The sequence below is a fragment of the Bombina bombina genome, chromosome 7 (assembly GCF_027579735.1).
Source record: "Bombina bombina isolate aBomBom1 chromosome 7, aBomBom1.pri, whole genome shotgun sequence".
NCBI classification, from domain to species: Eukaryota; Metazoa; Chordata; class Amphibia; order Anura; family Bombinatoridae; genus Bombina; species Bombina bombina.
In genome coordinates, this window is record NC_069505.1 from 415,842,591 (window position 1) to 415,863,236 (window position 20,646).

Genomic DNA, 20,646 nt, shown 5'->3' on the forward strand with positions numbered 1-20,646 from the left:
GTTTACCAGTGAGGTGGGAGGGTTTTTAAGTGCTCTTGGAGTTTTTTAAATCTTTGCCTCCTCCTAGTGGCCATGAGTGGAATTCCCAGTAGTAATGGCTTGTGGACTCTCACCACCATGAAAGAAATGAAAGGAAAGCATACATTATATTTTAAAGTTGGTTATGCAGAAGACACCATCCTTTTATGGCCCTCTTTATTTTATATTTTGAATGTTTTTTTTTATCTACCTCTCACACACTCATATTTGGTAATATAAATATAATAACTCTGATGCTCAGTTGCATTCTCCCTTAAGATCAACTCTCTCTTTGCTCACACAAGCCTCCCGCCCACAATCAGACATGACTAAAAAGGTGCACAGACTTCTCCTGCTTCCTTTTACATTTGTCTGCAACCACAGCATGCAGGGAACTGTAGTTCCCCAGCTGCAGAGCTGCTAACAGGACATAAAAATAATACCAGCATGAGCATTGCACATATATAATAAAAAATAAATAAGTAAAATAAGTAAACACGGGGGGCGGAGCTAGCAGCCGAAGAAGCCAGACGTTTCTCTCTATAGCTCCTGACATAAGATTAAATATACTAATATTTTAAGCAAACTAAGGACTCTTAAACTCTAATAATCGCACTTGGAAGAGCAGTACAAATTTTATTGGTCATTGTCAAAAAAAGCATTAGACGCTACAGCGGCATAGAGATCTTTTGGCCTGAGCTGACAACTGTGCAGAATTAGCCGCCATTATACAGAACAACTACGCGCCTTCGTTACTGATAGAGGCACATTTCCTGCAAGTTTAGAGGCGCCCTCAGCTATAGTATGGAGAAACTGCTTTCAACTAAGCTACGCAGCTTGCTGTTCTCCTTGGACACCCGACAACAAGATCTCATTGGTGAATTGAGAAGGGCTGTGGGCGCGCAACCGGATCTCATACCAGCATGTAAGACCGAGGAAAATCCTTGTACTAATGTCCCAGATGCATTGCATTGGGAAGGAATGATATCTCAAGAGACTGGGGACATACGTAATGCAAGAACATGGAGCCCTGAATCCAAGATGGCGATGCAGCTCAATCCCTTACAGCTCTCTACAGCTGAGGTGGGGACTCTCAGGCGCAGCGCATCGCAGCTCCGGAGTACTTTGACACAGATGGAAGAAGCTGAGACAGAACCGCAACCTACTCCATCTGCATGGAAACTTAGAGGGCATAATGCTGTTGTCGGAGCTGATGACGTCCAGCAACACCAGGGTCTCTCTGCAGAGCTTAACAACAAGCCGACCCACGCTTGGTGGAATATAATCCAGACACTGGAAATCATAAGTGAGACTGGCGGAACCTGGAGATCTGCTGGGAGCGGAGGTGAGCAGAGTATGGTGAGGGGGACTTGTGTCCGTTGGGACCCGCTAGCCTCTGGCTACTATAGTGAAAGAACAACCTCAGTGATTTGGAATCCTGTGTACCAATTCACCCAGTCTGCCTTATTTTACATTCTAAGACCCTTGCATTGGAACAAACTGGACAGTTGCGGCATTGGTTAATTGAAGCCTCTCTTGCTGTAATATTGAGGACAGTCTGAACCTTTTTAGATCTTTTGCCTCAAGAACTGTAACTGATTATGATATACCATGTGCTTTTCGTCAAATTAATCATTTGATAATTCAATACTGTTACCTATTGAATATTAGCTTCCATACATTTTCCTCCTATACTATAATGCACAGTTTGTGCTTATCATCCCCAACTGCTCTTTTCACAGGACGCTCTGGTTATAGCAGACAGAGACTGGTAAAACTCTCAAATTATGGCTATAACTCTGGAAACATCCTGGCCCATAATTTGCTAACAGCAACTGGGACACTATTGAGTTGTAAGCTAAGTTGTAAGTTTTCAACCTGTTGTACATTTTGTTTCATGTATAATCTCTTTTTGGTGAAAGTACAGGATTTGTCTCGATGTGATAATGCCTGTATTCCTGTTTAATGCCATACTTTGATTAATAGCTGATTAAAAGGTCCTAGATAGCCTATAAAGGTACTACACTATATTCTACCTCCCATATGGCTCAACAACAATTGCATATGCTACCAAGCCAATCTGGTACAGCTTCTGTGATTAGGGCTTTTTAGAGATTAGCAGTTAACTTTGGACAATATGAATGTCTATCTGTGTGCACTACAGTTTATATACAAGCTTCTTCTTATACTGACTCACACATGTTGATCCCCGGTTGGGAGTTACCCTATACTCATATGAATTGCTATGTACTGTGCCAGGGTGTTTTATCTGAACAGATTTTAGAGACGTTAAAATATTTCTGCCTCATATACCTTCCTTGCTGCCACAACCATATAGCATGCTAAGCTTGTTTTGAAAATGCATAATGCTCCCCAGCAAGATATTCTCTTATACACCTATTTAACTTGAGGAGTAGCAGGTTGCTATCTAGCTAACGCATAAGAGAGTGTTATCGTAAGCACACACCCTATAATATGCTCATGTCTTTACTGTTAAGTAGCTTACAATGTTTGAAGCCTCTAAGATACATGCAGTCCTATTTGTTTTACTTATCTACCCTTGTGGCAAGGTCTGAGGACCCCTTTGAGACTCTATAGCTCTGAAAGAGATTGCAGAAGGGTCTACTTGAGATTTTTGGGCGCAGTCTTACATTACATGTCATCTCCCATCTTAAAATAGTCTACTACCTCTCAATATAAGGTTTCAAAATAGCTCCTCATGCACGCCTTTTATATGAAAAAACCTATTTTCCTGTCTGCGCGCAAGGTAGTGTATACCAGTTGCATTCTCTATCCAAAACCTTAACACACATATTTAGTACCAGACATGCATTATCTAATTTCAAATTTATACAACTTGGGTTTTCTGAGGTCTCTGGAGGATTGCAGCATCTTACATTTTCACTATTATTATTTATCCACCCATTCTGTTCTGCGCATAGTTATAGTAATCTGGTTAGAGTTTGCTTCCTATACTTCTGGTAATAGTATTTTAATCTAAAAGGCTAATCTTTAGCTTATTTTATACATATTATATGATAATAACCTTTTGTATACACTACACATAGGGGACATCAAGTATTCTCTATGCTTACTCCTTCTGTGCGCACATGTGGAAACACCCCTTTAGTACTATTGTAGTATAATTTCAACTTCTAGACCAGTCTTTACACAGAGAATAAATGTTTGCACCTAGTGTTTAATGGGTATGCAAGTCAGACTATGCAAAAGAGCCATCTAGTAGAAATCCCCAGGCATATAACTTTCCACTAACATCCTATGGTATACTTTCCTCTATAAGCATAGGACAAATGGTCTTAAGATAGAGCAATGGGTCTACTCACAATATGTTGTCTAAAGCAGCTAATCCTCCCCAGGTCTACTTAGAGAAAGTTTTTCATGCTCTCTGCAAGCTCCAATTAGCACTTTTATATACTAACACTATTAAACATGTGAATACTTCCCTATTTTCCCTGTACAAGCTAGTAATGGTGCTAATGTTGCTAATACCATATATTTTATATTTGTTATGTGTTTTATTTTAGTGGTGGCTAACTTTCATTTCTTGCTTAAAGGTCTCCTGTTTAAACTATTAATCTAATAAGTGACCAACTCACCTTAGTTGATATAATTTGCAATGATACACTGTCACTACATTAAGAAGTAAAATTGAGGATATGCTTGCCACTTTGCAAACTCTCATGTGTTCTAACGGTTTCATACATAAACTGAACAATAATCAAAACTTGATTACATCTAGTATATATAGACACAATTTTTTTTCTTAGACCTACGGGTACCTATGTTGGCTAATTGTTATACAATTCTTATGTTATGTTATATACTATCTGTTCTCTCATGGTTTCCTCGTGTAATCTAAGTCTTAGATATGCTTAAATTATCTTTCGTATGTACTAAGATAGATTGATTGTTTACTGCACGACACCGCATAAATCTTGGCATATACCAATAACCAGATAATTATACCCAAGACAACAGCTACTAGTCTAAACAATATAACATCTGCTCTATTTCATATAGTCGCATAAATTCTGCAACTTAGATCAACCCCTCTGCAACCCATCTATTCCTCAGCCTATATGTATCTGCAGGAGATTTTGTTAATTCCCCCACTTAGTTCCATAAGCTTCAATAATATACGATTTCTACGATTGGGCACCTCAATGTCCAAATCAGGTACCCTATGCCACTTACTCTTATATATGGCTCCGCCCCCCCACCCCAGTTCCCTATGCGTATAGCGGTGCTTACCCGCTGAATATCCCCCTCCCCCCTATATATCTCAGCCCAAGAGTGGCTGATACTCATGCTAAACCTCCACAGGCTGATGGTTTGGTCCTAGGTAAAATATTGTTAGAATGTGGAGTTCATACGCTGATAATATAAAATGAAGTTCTATTTTCTCTCGCCTAAGATATTGTCTATCTTCATATTCAGATTTGAAATGTATGTGTATACTACTTTCGCAATAATATCTCTGTATAGACAATGTATTATTCTCTTTGTTGTAACTTTGGCCTTAGGGCGAGTCCTTGTTGTGATGATTTATGCTTAACTTCAATAAAAAAATTATTTAAAAAAAAAAAAAATAAGTAAACACTCATGATAAAAAAAGAGGCATCCTTTCAAAAACTTATAGGGACAATCCTATTAAAAAAATGGGACATCTGGTCACCCTAGTTTACGATCAGATTCATTAGACTGTCACAATATTTTTTTTTTTCTCAGCATTAAGGAACCGGAGCGACGTCTGGAGAGTTTCAGAGAAGTCTGCTCTAAATTGCCCAAGGAGAACTACAACAACCTAAGGTGCGAAAATTCTCTTTTGCATTGACCTCGCTAAAGGCTCTCTGTGCTACACTCCGACACCCAAAAAAACAATGAGGCACTTAGCAATTAGTTAATGCAGTAAAAAAACTATCTTGAGTTTCATGCCCCCTTAAGAAAGTTACATTTTAAAGTGCTGTTAATACCTCTTTGGTAACGCAGTGATTATTTGTTGTACTGGGTATATATAAAAAGCATTACGTTACTATCTAATAGACTCAGACACTACTGTAATCGGACCAGGTTATACCATATTCAGGTTATGATGATAATGTCGCCCCCACCCCGCGCAGTTACCTGACTTTTTGTTTCACCGGTTAGGTACCTGATTAAATTCATGGCAAAACTTGCTGAGCACCAAGAGATAAACAAGATGACGCCCAGCAACATTGCTATTGTCTTGGGACCCAACCTGCTGTGGGCTAAAGTTGACGGGTAAGAAGAAATATAAATGTGCGCAATGGTAGCGATCTTCCTTCTCTTCTCTCTGATCAAGCACTTGCTATACCTCATTTACTGGTGATATAACCAGGTTGTCTATGGTGCTGGATTCAATACAGCTTATTGTCACCAATCACATTTGCTTTATGACTTTTGCGAGTCTGAGAGCTTCCTTATCTGTTTCGTTACAGGGACCCAACCGTGCTAGACATGGCTTCCGCATCCCCTATACTGGTTGTGAGTGTGGTCGAAGGGTTAATAAACTGTGCAGCAGATCTTTTTCCAGAAGGTAAGATTGGGCTCAGTTCTAATTGGCCTGTGTTGTGCTTGTAATTAAAGGGACAGTATACACCAGTTTTCATTTATCTGCATGTAGTAGACACTGTTATAAAGAAGAATATGCACAGATACTGATCTAAAAATCCAGTATAAAACCTTTTAAAATGTACGGCTAAATTACGAGTTTTGCGGTATAGCTATAATGCTGGAATGCGCGTGGAATGGCCAGGAACGCATATTATGTTTTGCGGCGGTATAGCTATACCGCAAGCATTTTAGCCTGTAACGCAACGTCCATTCCGTACTCTAAAAAATGACATTTGAGTGTGGGATTTCCATAGCGCCGGTATTACAGGTTGTGCGTTCAGGCTCAAATGCTTGCGTTACAGCCTATACTGATACAATCCATATCGCCATCTGAGACCAGTAGTTATGGATTTCACGAAACAAAAATGTTTCACAAAACTCATAACTAAACTGTTACAAAGTACACTAACACCCATAAAATACCTATTAACCCCTAAATCACCACCCTCCCGCATCGCAAACACTATTTAAAACTTATTAACTCTTAATCCGCCGTTCCTCAACATCGCCGTCACTAAATAAAGTTATTAACCCCTAATACGCCGACCCCCTCACATCGCAAAAAAATAAATTAAACTATTAACCCCTAAACGTAACACCCCTCCTAACTTTGAATTAAAATTACAATATAACTATCTTAAAATAAATAAAAACTTACCTGTGAAATAAAAAAAAACTAAGTTTAAACTATAAATTAATCTAACATTACTATTCTAATAAAATAAAAAAAAATAACAATTAAAACACTACGAAAAAATTAAAAAAAATCTAAAATTACAAAAAATAATAAACACTTAATTACGAAAAATAAAAAACACTAATAATACAAAAAATAATAAATGAAATTATCAAAAATAAAAACAATTACACCTAATCTAATAGCCTTATAAAAAATAAAAAAGCCCCCCAAAATAAAAACACCCCTAGTCTACAATAAACTACCAATAGCCCTTAAACGGGCCTTTTGTAGGGCATTGTCCTAAATTAAACAACTCTTTTACCTGTAAAAAAAATACAAAGTCCCCCCAACAGTAAAACCCACCACCCAATCAACCCCCAAAATAAAAAACCTAACTCTAAAAAAAAAAAATTAAATACCCATTGCCCCTAAAGGGGCATTTGTATGGGCATTGCCCTTAAAAGGGCATTCAGTTCTTTTTCACTGCCTTTAAAGGGGCATTTAGTTCTTTTACAATTTGCCCAAAGCCCTAATCTGAAAAAAAAAACACCCCAAAAAATAAAATATATATCTTACACTAACCCCATAATATCTACTCACGGTTCCTGAAGTCTGGACATCTATCTTCATCCCGGCGACGCGGAGCCATCCTGGACCGGCCATGACATCCTGTGCGGAGCATCCTCTTCATATGGTCACCGCCGTACACTAAAGTTTAATGCAAGGTACCCGTTTCAAAATGGCGTACCTTGCATTCCTATTGGCTGATTTGATTCTTCAAATTCAAATCAGCCAATAGGATGAGAGCTTCTAAAATCCTATTGGCAGTTCAAAACAATAATCAAATCAGCCAATAGGAATGCAAGGTATGCCATTTTGAAACGGATACCTTGCATTCAACTTCAGTGTACGGCGGTGATCATATGAAGAGGACGCTCTGAGCAGGATGTCATCGCCGGTCCAGGATGGCTCCACTCCGCACCGCCAGGATGAAGATAGAAGACACCCCCACGATGGATGAAGATGTCGCCGCCTGGATGAAGACTTCTCGCCACTTGGATAAAGATGGATGTCCGGACTTCAGGAACAGTGAGTAGATTTTATGGGGTTAGTGTTAGGGTTTTTTTTCAGATTAGGGTTTTGGGCAAATTGTAAAAGAGCAGAATGCCCTTTTAAGGGCAGTGATAAAGAGCTGGATGCCCATTTAAGGGCAATACCCATACAAATGCCCCTTTAGGGGCAATGGGAAGCTTAGGTTTTTTTAGAGTTAGGTTTTTTATTTTGGGGGGTTGGTTGGGTGGTGGGTTTTACTGTTGGGGGGACTTTGTGTTTTTTAACAGGTAAAAGAGCTGTTTAACTTAGGGCAATGTCTTACAAAAGGCCATTTTAAGGGCTATTGGTAGTTTATTGTTGGCTAGGGGGTGTTTTTATTTTGGGGGGCATTTTTATTTTTATAGGGCTATTAGATTAGTTGAAATTGTTTTTATTTTTGATAATTTCATTTATAATTTTTTTGATCTTAGTGTTTTTTATTTTTCATAATTTTAGTGTTTATTTTTTTGTAATGTTAGATTTTTTTAAAAAATTCGTAGGATTAGTTTTTTTAAATTTGTAATTTAGGATTTTTAATTGGTAGTTACTTTTTTTAATTAGAATAGTAATGTTAGGTTAATTTATAGTTTAATGTTAGGTTTATTTTTATTTCACAGGTAAGTTTTTATTTATTTTAAAATAGTTATATTGTAATTTTAATTTAAAGTAAGGGGTGTGTTGGGTTTAGGGGTTAATAGTTTAATTTAGTGTTTTGCGATGTGGGGGGCCAGTGGTTTAGGGGCTAATAGGTTTATTTAGTGGGAGGCCGGAGGTTTAGAGGTTAATAGGTTTATTTAGTGGTGGCGATGTGGGAGGCTGGAGGTTTAGGCGTTAATAGGTTTATTTAGTGGCGGTGATGTGGGAGGCCAGAGGTTTAGGGGTTAATAACTTTATTATAGTGTCAAGGAGCAGCAGTTTAGGGGTTAATATATTTAAATAGTGTTGGCAATGTGGGTGGGCGGCAGATTAGTGGTTAATAAATTTATTTAATAGTCGCGATGTGGGTGGGCAGCAGATTAGGGGTTAATAAGTTTTAAATAGTGTTTGTGATGTGGGAGAGTGGTGATTTAGGGGTTAATAGGTAGTTTATGGGTGTCAGTGTACTTTGTAACAGTTTAGTTACGCGTTTTGTGAAACATTTTTGTTTTGCAAAATCCATAACTACTGGTCTCAGATGGCGGTATGGATCATGTCGGTATAGGCTGTAATGCAAGCATTTTAGCCTGAACGCACAACCTGTAATACCGGCGCTATGGAAATCCCACACTCAAACATCATTTTTTTGAGTGTGGAATGGATGTTGCGTTACAGGCTAAAATGCTTGCAGTATAGCTATACAGACACGACTCGTAATATGCGTTCCTGGCCATTCTACGCGCAATAGCCAAACTTTTAGTGGTATAGCTGTACCGCAAAACTCGTAAATCTAGCCGATTGTTATTTAAAAATAAGCAAAACTATACATTTTTACAAAAAACACCCCCAGATGGGCTATATAAATGGATCATCTACAAAACATTTATGCAATGAAAAATCAAGTGTTCAATGTCCTTTTAATTCTATGACAATCAAGTTGTCTACAACACATTGTATATCTGTAGCTGGGTGCAGGTATGCTGAGTGAATCAGGGAACTACAGATGAAAGTAACTTTACATTTGAGAAATTAAGGAGAAGAGTCTGGTATGAACCAAAAGTAAAAGAACTTACAGTCTCTAGAATATTGAGGGATTGGGGGTATGGACAAAGTTTTTGGAGAAAAAGGAGTCATTGAGTTCCAGTAAGTGTAATCTGTAATTATGACTAACAATATAGATCAGTGGGAAGAGGCAGATTTAGATGAATGATATCTCCTTATGTTAGGTGTGATTTTTTGCTGAACACAAGTGGTTCTGGTCTGCTCTACCAATGCACAGTTCTAAAGGTCCTTGGGCTTATCTCTGGTGATATATAATTGTGTGTAGGTGACTTAAGATTGTGGTGGTGTGCAGTGAGAAGCTTCTATCTAACAACTCCATATTGCTATTTTGTACCCTTAGATGTAGATTTTGGGGTTGAAGAGACAATGCCCACCGCTGCTGTGCCCTTACAGAGTCCTACAGTGCCCTCACCAAGCCCAGAAGTGTCTCCTCAGAGCCCAGCAACATCCACACAGAAAGAGGTTACCTTGAAATCTGAAGAGACTGTCTCTCAAGCTTCTGTCTCAATAGCCAGTACAGAAAGGTGAGTCATTTTGGGTACAGTAGGTCCCACAGTATGCAAATCTAGAAATGACAAGGAGTCTTTAAGACCCAGATTAGTGAAGGGGCTTCTGTTGCACGGTCCTGGTCCACTGCAATATTCTGTTTTCTCTTTTTCAAAAGAACTGCTGACATCCGGACCTCCACTCAAGAACCGGTCCCAGTAAAAACAGCTCCACCAAAACCTCCCCCACCTGTGGAAGAAGCCATTCAGACTGTCAATCTAGCAGGCGGAAGCCCCAAAAGTGCAGCCAGAGGTGAGACACTAACGCTGTATAGAAGTTTCTATGCAAGATCATGTTCCAATGTTTAAAATGTGTTAGGGATCTCAGTGTACCAGCACAGGAGTCAGTGGTAGCACCTAGAACGTTGTATAGCTGTATGTACCATAGTGATGGGTGAGCGCCTAAAACTGTGTATAGTTGTATGTGAGTTAGAGAACATAGCATAACAATGCATCAACACCTTGATCACTGTGTATAGCTGTATAAGCTCCTTAGGGTATAGCATAGCAATGACTCAGCACCTAGAACCCTCTAAGTGAGCCGTTGGGCATAGCATACAGAGGGAATATTATAGCAATGCTTCAGCACCTAGAACACTGTATAGCTGTGTATGAGCCATAGGGTATAGCATAACAATTCTCAGCACCTTGAACCCTTAAGGGAGCCGTTGAGCATAGCATATAGATGCAATATTAACTAGAGACCTGTCTATAACCATTTATAAGCCATTGGGTATAACATATAGATGCATCATTCACTAAAGTCCTGACTATAACCATATATAAGCCAGAGGGCATAGCATATAGATGTATCATTAACTAGAGACCTGTGTATAGCCATATATAAACCAGAGGGCATAACATAAAGATGCATCATTAACTAGAGTCCTGTCTATAGCCATATATAAGCCAGAGGGCATAGCATATAGATGTATCATTAACTAGAGCCCTGTCTATAGCCATATATAAACCAGAGGGCATAACATAAAGATGCATCATTAACTAGAGTCCTGTCTATAGCCATATATAAGCCAGAGGGCATAGCATATAGATGTATCATTAACTAGAGACCTGTCTATAGCCATATACAGTATAAGCCAGAGAGCATAGTATATAGATACATCATTAACTAAAGTCCTGTCAATAGCCATATTTAAGCCAGAGAGCATAGCATATAGATGCATTACTAACTAAAGACCCTTCTATAACCATATATAAGCCATTGGGCATGATATATAGATGCATCATTAACTAAAGTCCTGTCTATAGCCATATTTAAGCCAGAGAGCATAGTATATAGATGTATCATTAACTGGGGCCCTGTCTATAGCCATATATAAGCCAGAGAGCATAGTATATAGATGTATCATTAACTAGAGTCCTGTCTATAACCATTTATAAGCCATTGGGCATAACATATAGATGCATCATTAACTAAAGTCCTGACTATAATCATATATAAGCCAGAGAGCATAGTATATAGATTCATCATTAACTAGAGTCCTGACTATAGCCATATATAAGCCAGAGAGCATAGTATATAGATGCATCATTAACTAGAGTCCTGACTATAGCCATATATAAGCCAGAGAGCATAGTATATAGATGCATCATTAACTAGAGACCTGTCTATAGCCATTTATAAGCCATTGGGCATAACATATAGATGCATCATTAACTAGAGTCCTGACTATAGCCATATATAAGCCAGAGAGCATAGTATAGAGATGTATCATTAACTAGAGACGTGTCTATAGCCATATATAAGCCAGAGGGCATAGCATATAGATGCATCATTAACTAGAATCCTGTCTATAGCAATATATAAGCCAGAGGGCATAGCATATAGATGCATCATTAACTAGAGCCCTGTCTATAGTCATATATAAGCCAGAGGACATAGCATATAGATGCATTATTAACTAGAGTCCTGTCTATAGCCATATGTAAGCCAGAGAGCATAGTATATAGATGTATCATTAACTAGAGACCTGTCTATAGCCATATATAAGCCAGAGGGCATAGCATATAGATGTATCATTAACTGGGGCCCTGTCTATAGCCATATATAAGCCAGAGGGCATAGCATATAGATGCATCATTAACTAGAGACATGTCTATAGCTATATATAAGCCAGAGGGCATAGCATGTAGATGCATCATTAACTAGAGCCCTGTCTATAGCCATATATAAGCCAGAGGGCATAGCATATCGATGCATCATTAACTAGAGCCCTGTCTATAGCCATATATAAGCCAGAGGGCATAGCCTATAGATGCATCATTAACTAGAGTCCTGTCTATAGCCATATATAAGCCAGAGGGCATAGCCTATAGATGCATCATTAACTAGAGACCTGTCTATAGCCATATGTAAGCCAGAGGGCATAGCATATAGATGCATCATTAACTAGAGCCCTGTCTATAGCCATATATAAGCCAGAGGGCATAGCATATAGATGTATCATTAACTAGAGTCCTGTCTGTAGCCATATATAAGCCAGAGGGCATAGCCTATAGATGCATCATTAACTAGAGACCTGTCTATAGCCATATGTAAGCCAGAGGGCATAGCATATAGATGCATCATTAACTAGAGACCTGTCTATAGCCATATATAAGCAAGAGGGCATAGCACATAGATGCATCATTAACTAGAGTCCTGTCTATAGCCATATATAAGCCAGAGGGCATAGTATATAGATGCATCATTAACTGGAGCCCTGTCTATAGCCATATATAAGCCAGAGGGCATAGCATATAGATGCATCATTAACTAGAGACCTGTCTATAACCATATATAAGCCAGAGGGCATAGCATATAGATGCATCATTAACTAGAGTCCTGTCTATAGCCATATATAAGCCGGAGGGCATAGCATATAGATGCATCATTAACTAGAGACCTGTCTTTAGCCATATATAAGCCAGAGGGCATGCTATAGCTAGGGTTCAGCACCTAGAACTGTGTAGTATAGTATAGAACTGCCTGCATTATTGTTTTACTAATTCTGTTCCTGTGCTCTAGCAAAGCGACCAGCACCTCAGCGGCCCAGCATTCCTCCTCCCATACAACCCCGGGTTCCCCCCAACACAGAGACCAACCCAGATAACTTTAGCCCAAGACCCACACCCCGCAGGATCACTGGAGGAAGCCTGAGAGTACCCAACATACCCCCTCCTCATCCACCCCAGCCATCTCAGAGCCCTACTGCAAAATCTGATGGGAGCGATACAGAGTCCACCACTAAAGCACCACCCCCAAAACCTCTGCCCAGGAATCGGATTCAATCTTCTGATCAATGAACAGGCAGATGCCGTCATCTACTTCAAAGTTGCAATGGACAATGCAACCACAAGATGTCACTGTAACCTTTATGTGCCAGTTATTACACAATGTTATGTCTCTAGAGACCACCACTGCATAAATAACTGTTAAAGGGATATGAAATAAACTTGTTTTTTTGTGATTCAGACAGAGAATACAATTTTTTTAAAAATTCCAATTTAATTATGTTATAAAATTTGCTTCATTCTCATGATATTCTTTGTTGAAGAGATACCTACTTAGGCGTCTGGAGCACTTCATGCAGGAAATAGTGCTGCCATATAGTGCTCTTGCAAATGGATAACATGATTGCATAACTATTGCCATATAGTGCTCCTGAGCTTACCTCCTTGCTTTTCAACAAAAGATACTAAAAGAACAAATAAAATATGATAATATAATTAATTTGTTTAAAATTGCTGCTCTATCTGAATCATGGAAGAAAAATGTTCAGGTTTCATGACCCTTTAAGCAGCCCTGGAGTTAAAGAGACAGTAAACACCTTGTAATTAACATATCAGCAGAGTATAAATGTTATTAGAACAGATTAACACCTTGTTTGTAGCAATGTTGACTCCCAATGGTGAAACTCCGGCCACCAGTTTCCTTGTTTGAAGGAACCGCTCCAGAGTTGAGTCAGCAGAAAACAGTAATTACCACTGTCATTATGTTAACAGAATCTCTCCAGCAGCAATAACATAACAAACTGCAGATTAGGGACAGATATGTGACAGTGTTAGGCTTGTGCAGCTGTCATGTGCTCTATCAGATTTCAGGACTGGAAAATTCACAATTTTAAGACTTAAATTACTTTAAAAAGGAGAAAAATTAATCATGAAAGTATATTGCAAAGTATTTACAATTTTATTTTACAGTCTCAAAATGTTCAGTGTCCCTTTAACACTTAAAGGGGTAGTAAAGTCCAAACTTAACTGTCATGATTCGGATAGGGCATGTCATTTTAAACAACTTTCCAATTTACTTTTATCATCAAATTTGCTTTGTTCTCTTGGTAGTCTTTGTTGAAAGCTAAACCTAGGTAGTCTTGTATGCTGATTTCTAAGGCCTTGAAGGCTGCCTCTTATCTCAGTGCAGTTTGACAGGGTTTTTTTTTTTTTACAACTAGATAACATTGTGCTCACTCCCATGGAGTTATTTATGAGAGGACACTGATTGGCTAAAATGCAAGTCTGTTATGAGATCTGAGATAAGGGGGAAGTCTGCAGAGGGTTAGATACAGGGTAATGACAGAGGTAAAAAGTATATTAATATAACTGAGATAAGGGGGCAGTCTGCAGAGGCTTAGATACAAGGTAATCACAGAGGTAAAAAGTATATTAATATAACTGAGATAAGGGGCAGTCTGCAGAGGCTTAGATACAAGGTAATCACAGAGGTAAAAAGTATATTAATATAACTGAGATAAGGAGCAGTCTGCAGAGGCTTAGATACAAGGTAATCACAGAGGTAAAAAGTATATTAATATAGCTGAGATAAGGGGCAGTCTGCAGAGGCTTAGATACAAGGTAATCACAGAGGTAAAAGTTTATTAATATAACTGAGATAAGGAGCAGTCTGAAGAGGCTTAAATACAAGGTAATCACAGAGGTAAAAAGTATATTAATATAACTGAGATAAGGAGCAGTCTGCAGAGGCTTAGATACAAGGTAAATACAGAGGTAAAACGTTTATTAATATAACTGAGATAAGGGGCAGTCTGCAGAGGCTTAGATACAGGGTAATCACAGAGGTAAAAAGTATATTAATATAGCTGAGATAAGGGGCAGTCTGCAGAGGCTTAGATACAAGGTAATCACAGAGGTAAAAGTTTATTAATATAACTGAGATAAGGAGCAGTCTGAAGAGGCTTAAATACAAGGTAATCACAGAGGTAAAAAGTATATTAATATAACTGAGATAAGGAGCAGTCTGAAGAGGCTTAAATACAAGGTAATCACAGAGGTAAAAGTTTATTAATATAACTGAGATAAGGAGCAGTCTGAAGAGGCTTAAATACAAGGTAATCACAGAGGTAAAAGTTTATTAATATAACTGAGATAAGGAGCAGTCTGAAGAGGCTTAAATACAAGGTAATCACAGAGGTAAAAAGTATATTAATATAACTGAGATAAGGAGCCGTCTGCAGAGGCTTAGATACAAGGTAATCACAGAGGTAAAAGTTTATTAATATAACTGAGATAAGGAGCAGTCTGAAGAGGCTTAAATACAAGGTAATCACAGAGGTAAAAAGTATATTAATATAACTGAGATAAGGAGCAGTCTGCAGAGGCTTAGATACAAGGTAATCACAGAGGTAAAACGTTTATTAATATAACTGAGATAAGGGGCAGTCTGCAGAGGCTTAGATACAGGGTAATCACAGAGGTAAAATGTGTATTAATATAACTGAGATAAGGGGTAGTCTGCAGAGGCTTAGATACAAGGTAATCACAGAGGTAAAAAGTGTATTTCTATAACAGTGTTGGTTATGCAAAACTAGGGAATGGGTAGTAAAGAGATTATCTATCTTTTTAAACAATAACATTTATGGTGTTTACTAGCCCTTTAACTCTTTCATTGCCATGGAATGAAAATTATTTTTCACTGGTTCAAGTGTGTCAATGGATCTCTATTACATTAGGTAGCAATGTGTTGCAGCCTAGTAAAGAGGTTAAGATTTGTAAACTATTTAATACAAGCATAAACAATTTAATGGATATAACACTGCACACTGGAGTGCTTCTCTCAGGTTACTGAGGATCTTAAAAGGACACTGAACCCAATTTTTTTCTTTTGTGATTCAGATAGAGCAGGCAATTTTAAGCAACTTTCTAATTTACTCCTATTATCATTTTTTTTGTTCTCTTACTTTCTTTATTTGAAAAAGAAGGCATCTAAGCTATTTTTTGTTCAGAACCATGGAAAGCACTTGTTTATTTGTGGGTGAATTTATCCACCAATCAGCAAGAACAACACAGGTTGTTCACCAAAAATGGGCCAGCATCTAAACTTACATTCTTGCATTTCAAATAAAGATACCGAATTTGATAATAGGAGTAAATTAGAAAGTTGCTTAAAATTGCACGCTCTATCTGAATCACCAAATAACAAATTTAGGTTCAGTGTCCCTTTAAGTTGCATGCAATTTTTCATATTAAAATAAAAATTCTGTTATGAATTGATATACCATGAAACTTAGGCTATTATTAGTAGTATATGGCATCACATTGTGTAATAATTAGAAATATTCAGTATATTTAATGTTAAAAAACAGGACAGGAGCCTGTTGGATAAAAAATCAAACCAACACCTTGTAATATTAAAAGCAACCACTAGGTGTCAGACTGAAAATACATTAATATAAGGTACTGTGTAATAATATGTGTATATGCCTATATGAAATATAATACACAGAATATTGATCAGGCATAAATATCCACTTCTGCCCTGACCATATCTCACGATCCTATTTTTTAACATGTACACTCCTGAGGTTGTGTGGGTATAGTTTTGCCTTAATGTAATCTCTTGTGCATACAAGAGAATAAAATAATTTCCCTCTATGATATATTGTTTTACCCATTAAGTTGACTATACATAAACATTAAGGGCAAAATAAAAATGCTCTGAAATGTAGCAAACTTTCAAAGAATTCTGCAGTATTTAAACAATGTTTTGTACCACTTTAATACCTTTTTGTACAGATTCTGATTGGCTGAATAAGAGTTGGTATATGTGAGATTACTTGTGCTGCTGGATAGCAGGTACATTTTCTAGACTTCATTAAAATAATCTACAATGTAAAGCACTTGGATAAATGAATGTTTGAAACTGTGCAAGTTAAGTCCCATAACAGCATTGAACTGAAATGGTTACTTTGTTGATTTTTAGTCATTTTTTTTACAAACTATCTGGGGGTCTCTCACTTTATTTTATTGTTTGTTTTTATCTACCTTCCTTGCTCCCTGCGGGTCTGTTGAGCTTGGAGGGATTATTTTTTGGGGGGGAGGGGAGGGGGGTTAGAGGATAAATCCATATTTCTCTTTTTTTTTTTCTTTGCACAATTATTTTTGGTGTAAATATTTGTGAGGGTGGGCGCTGTAAGGGAGGGAGGCAATATATTGTATTGTAAGAACGGCGTTAATATACACTGAAATATGTTATGGTACAATGTGATTTATTAAAACATCTTATTCTCTTATTATTGTTGTATTGTGGTGTGATAGTGACCTGTAAGAATATATAATATGTAAAAACATTCATTACTAGCAATGGGAAATCTAAAGGTCGTTTTGTTAGACCATAGTATTGATCTCTGTCCTCATGAAAGAGCTGACAGTGACCTTGTTACTGTGCGCAGCTATTGTCTTGTAAAAGCTAAACTGTGAAGAAGAGATTGTTTTATCACACACAACCACATTACAGGTGTTTGCACCACTGGAAATAAATATACAACACAGCACAATGTTTACTAAGACAGTTTTATCTCCTTAAAAACTCAACAATAATCTACATGGCAAACACAGGTCTGCTTAAAGGGACGTTAAAGTGTAGATTTTTCTTAAAGGGGTTATGAAAATAAAAATAACACTTTAATGGGTCAGATAGAGAAAGGCTTTTCATTTTACTTCTATTATCACATTACTTTGTTCTCTTGGTATCCTTTTTTCAAAAAAGCATATGTAGTTAGGCTTAAGAGCAGCAATACATTACAGGTTGCTAGCTGCTGATTCATGTCTCACCAGATGTGTTAGCTATCTCCCAGTAGGGCATTGCTGCTCTGGAGCTGACCCTTTGCAGGGTTAAACACAAAGTTATATGCAGACAATGGTCTAACACATTACAGCACTTTCCTTTTGCAGGTTTATGTGCCTTTAATGCACCTAATAGTATTTTAATAATTGTAATTGCTGGATGAATGTCGCTGAACACCAATAGGGTTTTGAGTGTTGCCTTTAAAACCCAGTGAGTAATTTGTCTTTAAAGAGCAGTTGTGCACAAACATTCACTTCCTGTTCATTATCAGTAAAACCGCTGTGATTTAAAGGGCCACAGTAGTAGAAAAATGACATTCTGTAATTCATTAGACCATGTCATTGTAAGAATATAGAGCCAGGCTGCACTACAGTGTGTTTAATCTCCAAAAAAGGGGTTAAACGCACAGTAGAAGTACTGCTCTGCGGGTCACTATCCAATCAGCAGCTCTAGTCGCAGGACTCAATTGTGTAACTAGCACTGCTGATTGGATCAGCTCATGTTTCCACTCAGGACCAGCAATACTTCTACTTTGTGTTTAACCAATTTGCGGTAGTTTAAACTACGCAATAAAAGGGAGATGCATTGGATATTTATGTTACAGACCCGTGTACCACTAGGTCTCTACTCAGAATGTGATTTGAACAATTATTGGGAGTGACACAGCTGGTCGGGTTGCCACCTGTACGGGAATGACCCGGTCAATTTCACTTTTGTGTCTGGGAGGGTTTAAAGCAGAGTCAGGCAGGTCCGGGTTTGGTGGGAAACAGACACAGCCAAAAAAGGTGACAATGTAAATTTGCAACATACTGCACATGTCTGCAGTTATTTCTCTCTTGCCTGTGTCTTTGTGTGGGATAGAGAGTGTGTGTGTGTCTGTGTTAGTGTGATAGAGAGTGTGTGTGTCTGTGTGTTAGTGTGAGAGCGAGTGTGTGTGTGTCTGTGTGTTAGTGTGAGAGCGAGTGTGTGTGTCTGTGTGTTAGTGTGAGAGCGAGTGTGTGTGTCTGTGTTAGTGTGATAGAGAGTGTGTATGTCTGTGAATTAGTGTGATAGAGAGTGTGTGTCTGTGTGTTAGTGTGAGAGCAAGTGTGTGTGTGTCTGTGTGTTAGTGTGAGAGCGACTGTGTGTGTCTGTGTGTTAGTGTGAGAGCGAGTGTGTGTGTCTGTGTTAGTGTAATAGAGAGTGTGTGTGTATATCTGTGTGTTAGTGTGATAGAGATTGTGTGTCTGTGTGTTAGTGTGAGAGCGAGTGTGTGTGTCTGTGTTAGTGTGATAGAGAGTGTGTGTGTATCTGTGTGTTAGTGTGATAGAGAGTGAGTGTGTGTGTTAGTGTGAGAGTGAGTGTGTGTGTCTGTGTGTTAGTGTGAGAGCGAGTGTGTGTGTCTGTGTTAGTGTGATAGAGAGTATGTGTCTGTGTGTTAGTGTGAGATCGAGTGTGTGTGTCTGTGTTAGTGTGATAGAGAGTGTGTGTGTATCTGTGTGTTAGTGTGATAGAGAGTGAGTGTGTTAGTATGAGAGTGAGTGTGTGTGTCTGTGTGTTAGTGTGAGAGCGAGTGTGTGTGTCTGTGTTAGTGTGATAGAGAGTATGTGTCTGTGTGTTAGTGTGAGATCGAGTGTGTGTGTCTGTGTTAGTGTGATAGAGAGTGTGTTTGTGTCTGTGTGTTAGTGTGATAGAGAGTGTGTGTTCGTCTGTGTGTTAGTGTGAGAGCGAGTGTGTGTGCCTGTGTGTTAGTGTGATAGAGTGTGTATGTGTCTGTGTGTTGGTGTGAGAGCGAGTGTGTGTGTCTGTGTTAGTGTGATAGAGTGTGTGTGTGTGTCTGTGTGTTAGTGTGAGAGCGAGTGTGTGTGTCTGTGTTAGTGTGATAGAGAGAGTGTGTGTCTGTGTGTTAGTGTGAGAGCGAGTGTGTGTGTGTCTGTGTGTTAGTGTGAGAGCGAGTGTGTGTGTCTGTGTGTTAGTGTGAGAGCGAGTGTGGGTGTCTGTGTTAGTGTGATAGAGAGTGTGTGTGTCTGTGTATTAGTGTGATAGAGAGTGTGTGTCTGTGTGTTAGTGTGAGAGCAAGTGTGTGTGTGTCTGTGTGTAAGTGTGAGAGCGAGTGTGTGTGTCTGTGTTAGTGTGATAGAGAGTGTGTGTGTATATCTGTGTGTTAGTGTGATAGAGAGTGTGTGTCTGTGTGTTAGTGTGAGAGTGAGTGTGTGTGTGTCTGTGTGTTAGTGTGAGAGCGAGTGTGTGTGTCTGTGTGTCAGTGTGATAGAGAGTGTGTGTGTTTGTGTTAGTGTGATAGAGAGTGTGTGTGTATCTGTGTGTTAGTGTGATAGAGAGTGAGTGTGTGTGTCTGTGTGTTAGTGTGAGAGCGAGTGTGTGTGTCTGTGTGTTAGTGTGAGAGCGAGTGTGTGTGTCTGTGTTAGTGTGATAGAGAGTGTGTGTCTGTGTGTTAGTGTGAGAGCGAGTGTGTGTGTCTGTGTTCGTGTGCTAGAGAGTGTGTGTTCGTCTGTGTGTTAGTGTGAGAGCGAGTGTGTGTGTCTGTGTTAGTGTGATATAGAGTGTGTGTGTATATGTGTGTTAGTGTGAGAGCGAGTGTGTGTGTCTGTGTTAGTGTGATAGAGTGTGTGTGTGTCTGTGTGTTAGTGTGAGAGCGAGTGTGTGTGTCTGTGTTAGTGTGATAGAGAGTGTCTGTGTGTTAGTTTGAGAGCGAGTGTGTGTGTGTCTGTGTGTTAGTGTGATAGATAGTGTGTGTGTGTCTGTGTGTTAGTGTGATAGAGAGTGTGTGTTCGTGTGTGTGTTAGTGTGAGAGCGAGTGTGTGCGTCTGTGTGTTAGTGTGATAGAGAGTGTGTGTGTTAGAGTGATAGAGTGTGTGTCTGTGTGTTAGTGTGATAGT

The 20,646-nt window shown here is 38.7% G+C and overlaps 1 protein-coding gene across 1 annotated transcript in view; it reads left to right on the top strand.

Moving 5' to 3' along the window:
• The window catches only part of SH3BP1 (SH3 domain binding protein 1), a 122,251-nt gene extending 109,088 nt beyond the window's left edge, over positions 1–13,163 (top strand). The window contains exons 13-18 of the mRNA XM_053721230.1: positions 4,768–4,848; positions 5,188–5,301; positions 5,499–5,596; positions 9,483–9,666; positions 9,807–9,940; positions 12,716–13,163. Of these exons, the coding sequence (XP_053577205.1) occupies positions 4,768–4,848; positions 5,188–5,301; positions 5,499–5,596; positions 9,483–9,666; positions 9,807–9,940; positions 12,716–12,993 (889 nt within the window). The 3' untranslated portion in view covers positions 12,994–13,163. The remainder of the gene's footprint in view (positions 1–4,767; positions 4,849–5,187; positions 5,302–5,498; positions 5,597–9,482; positions 9,667–9,806; positions 9,941–12,715) is intronic.
• Positions 13,164–20,646: the final 7,483 nt, after the last annotated feature.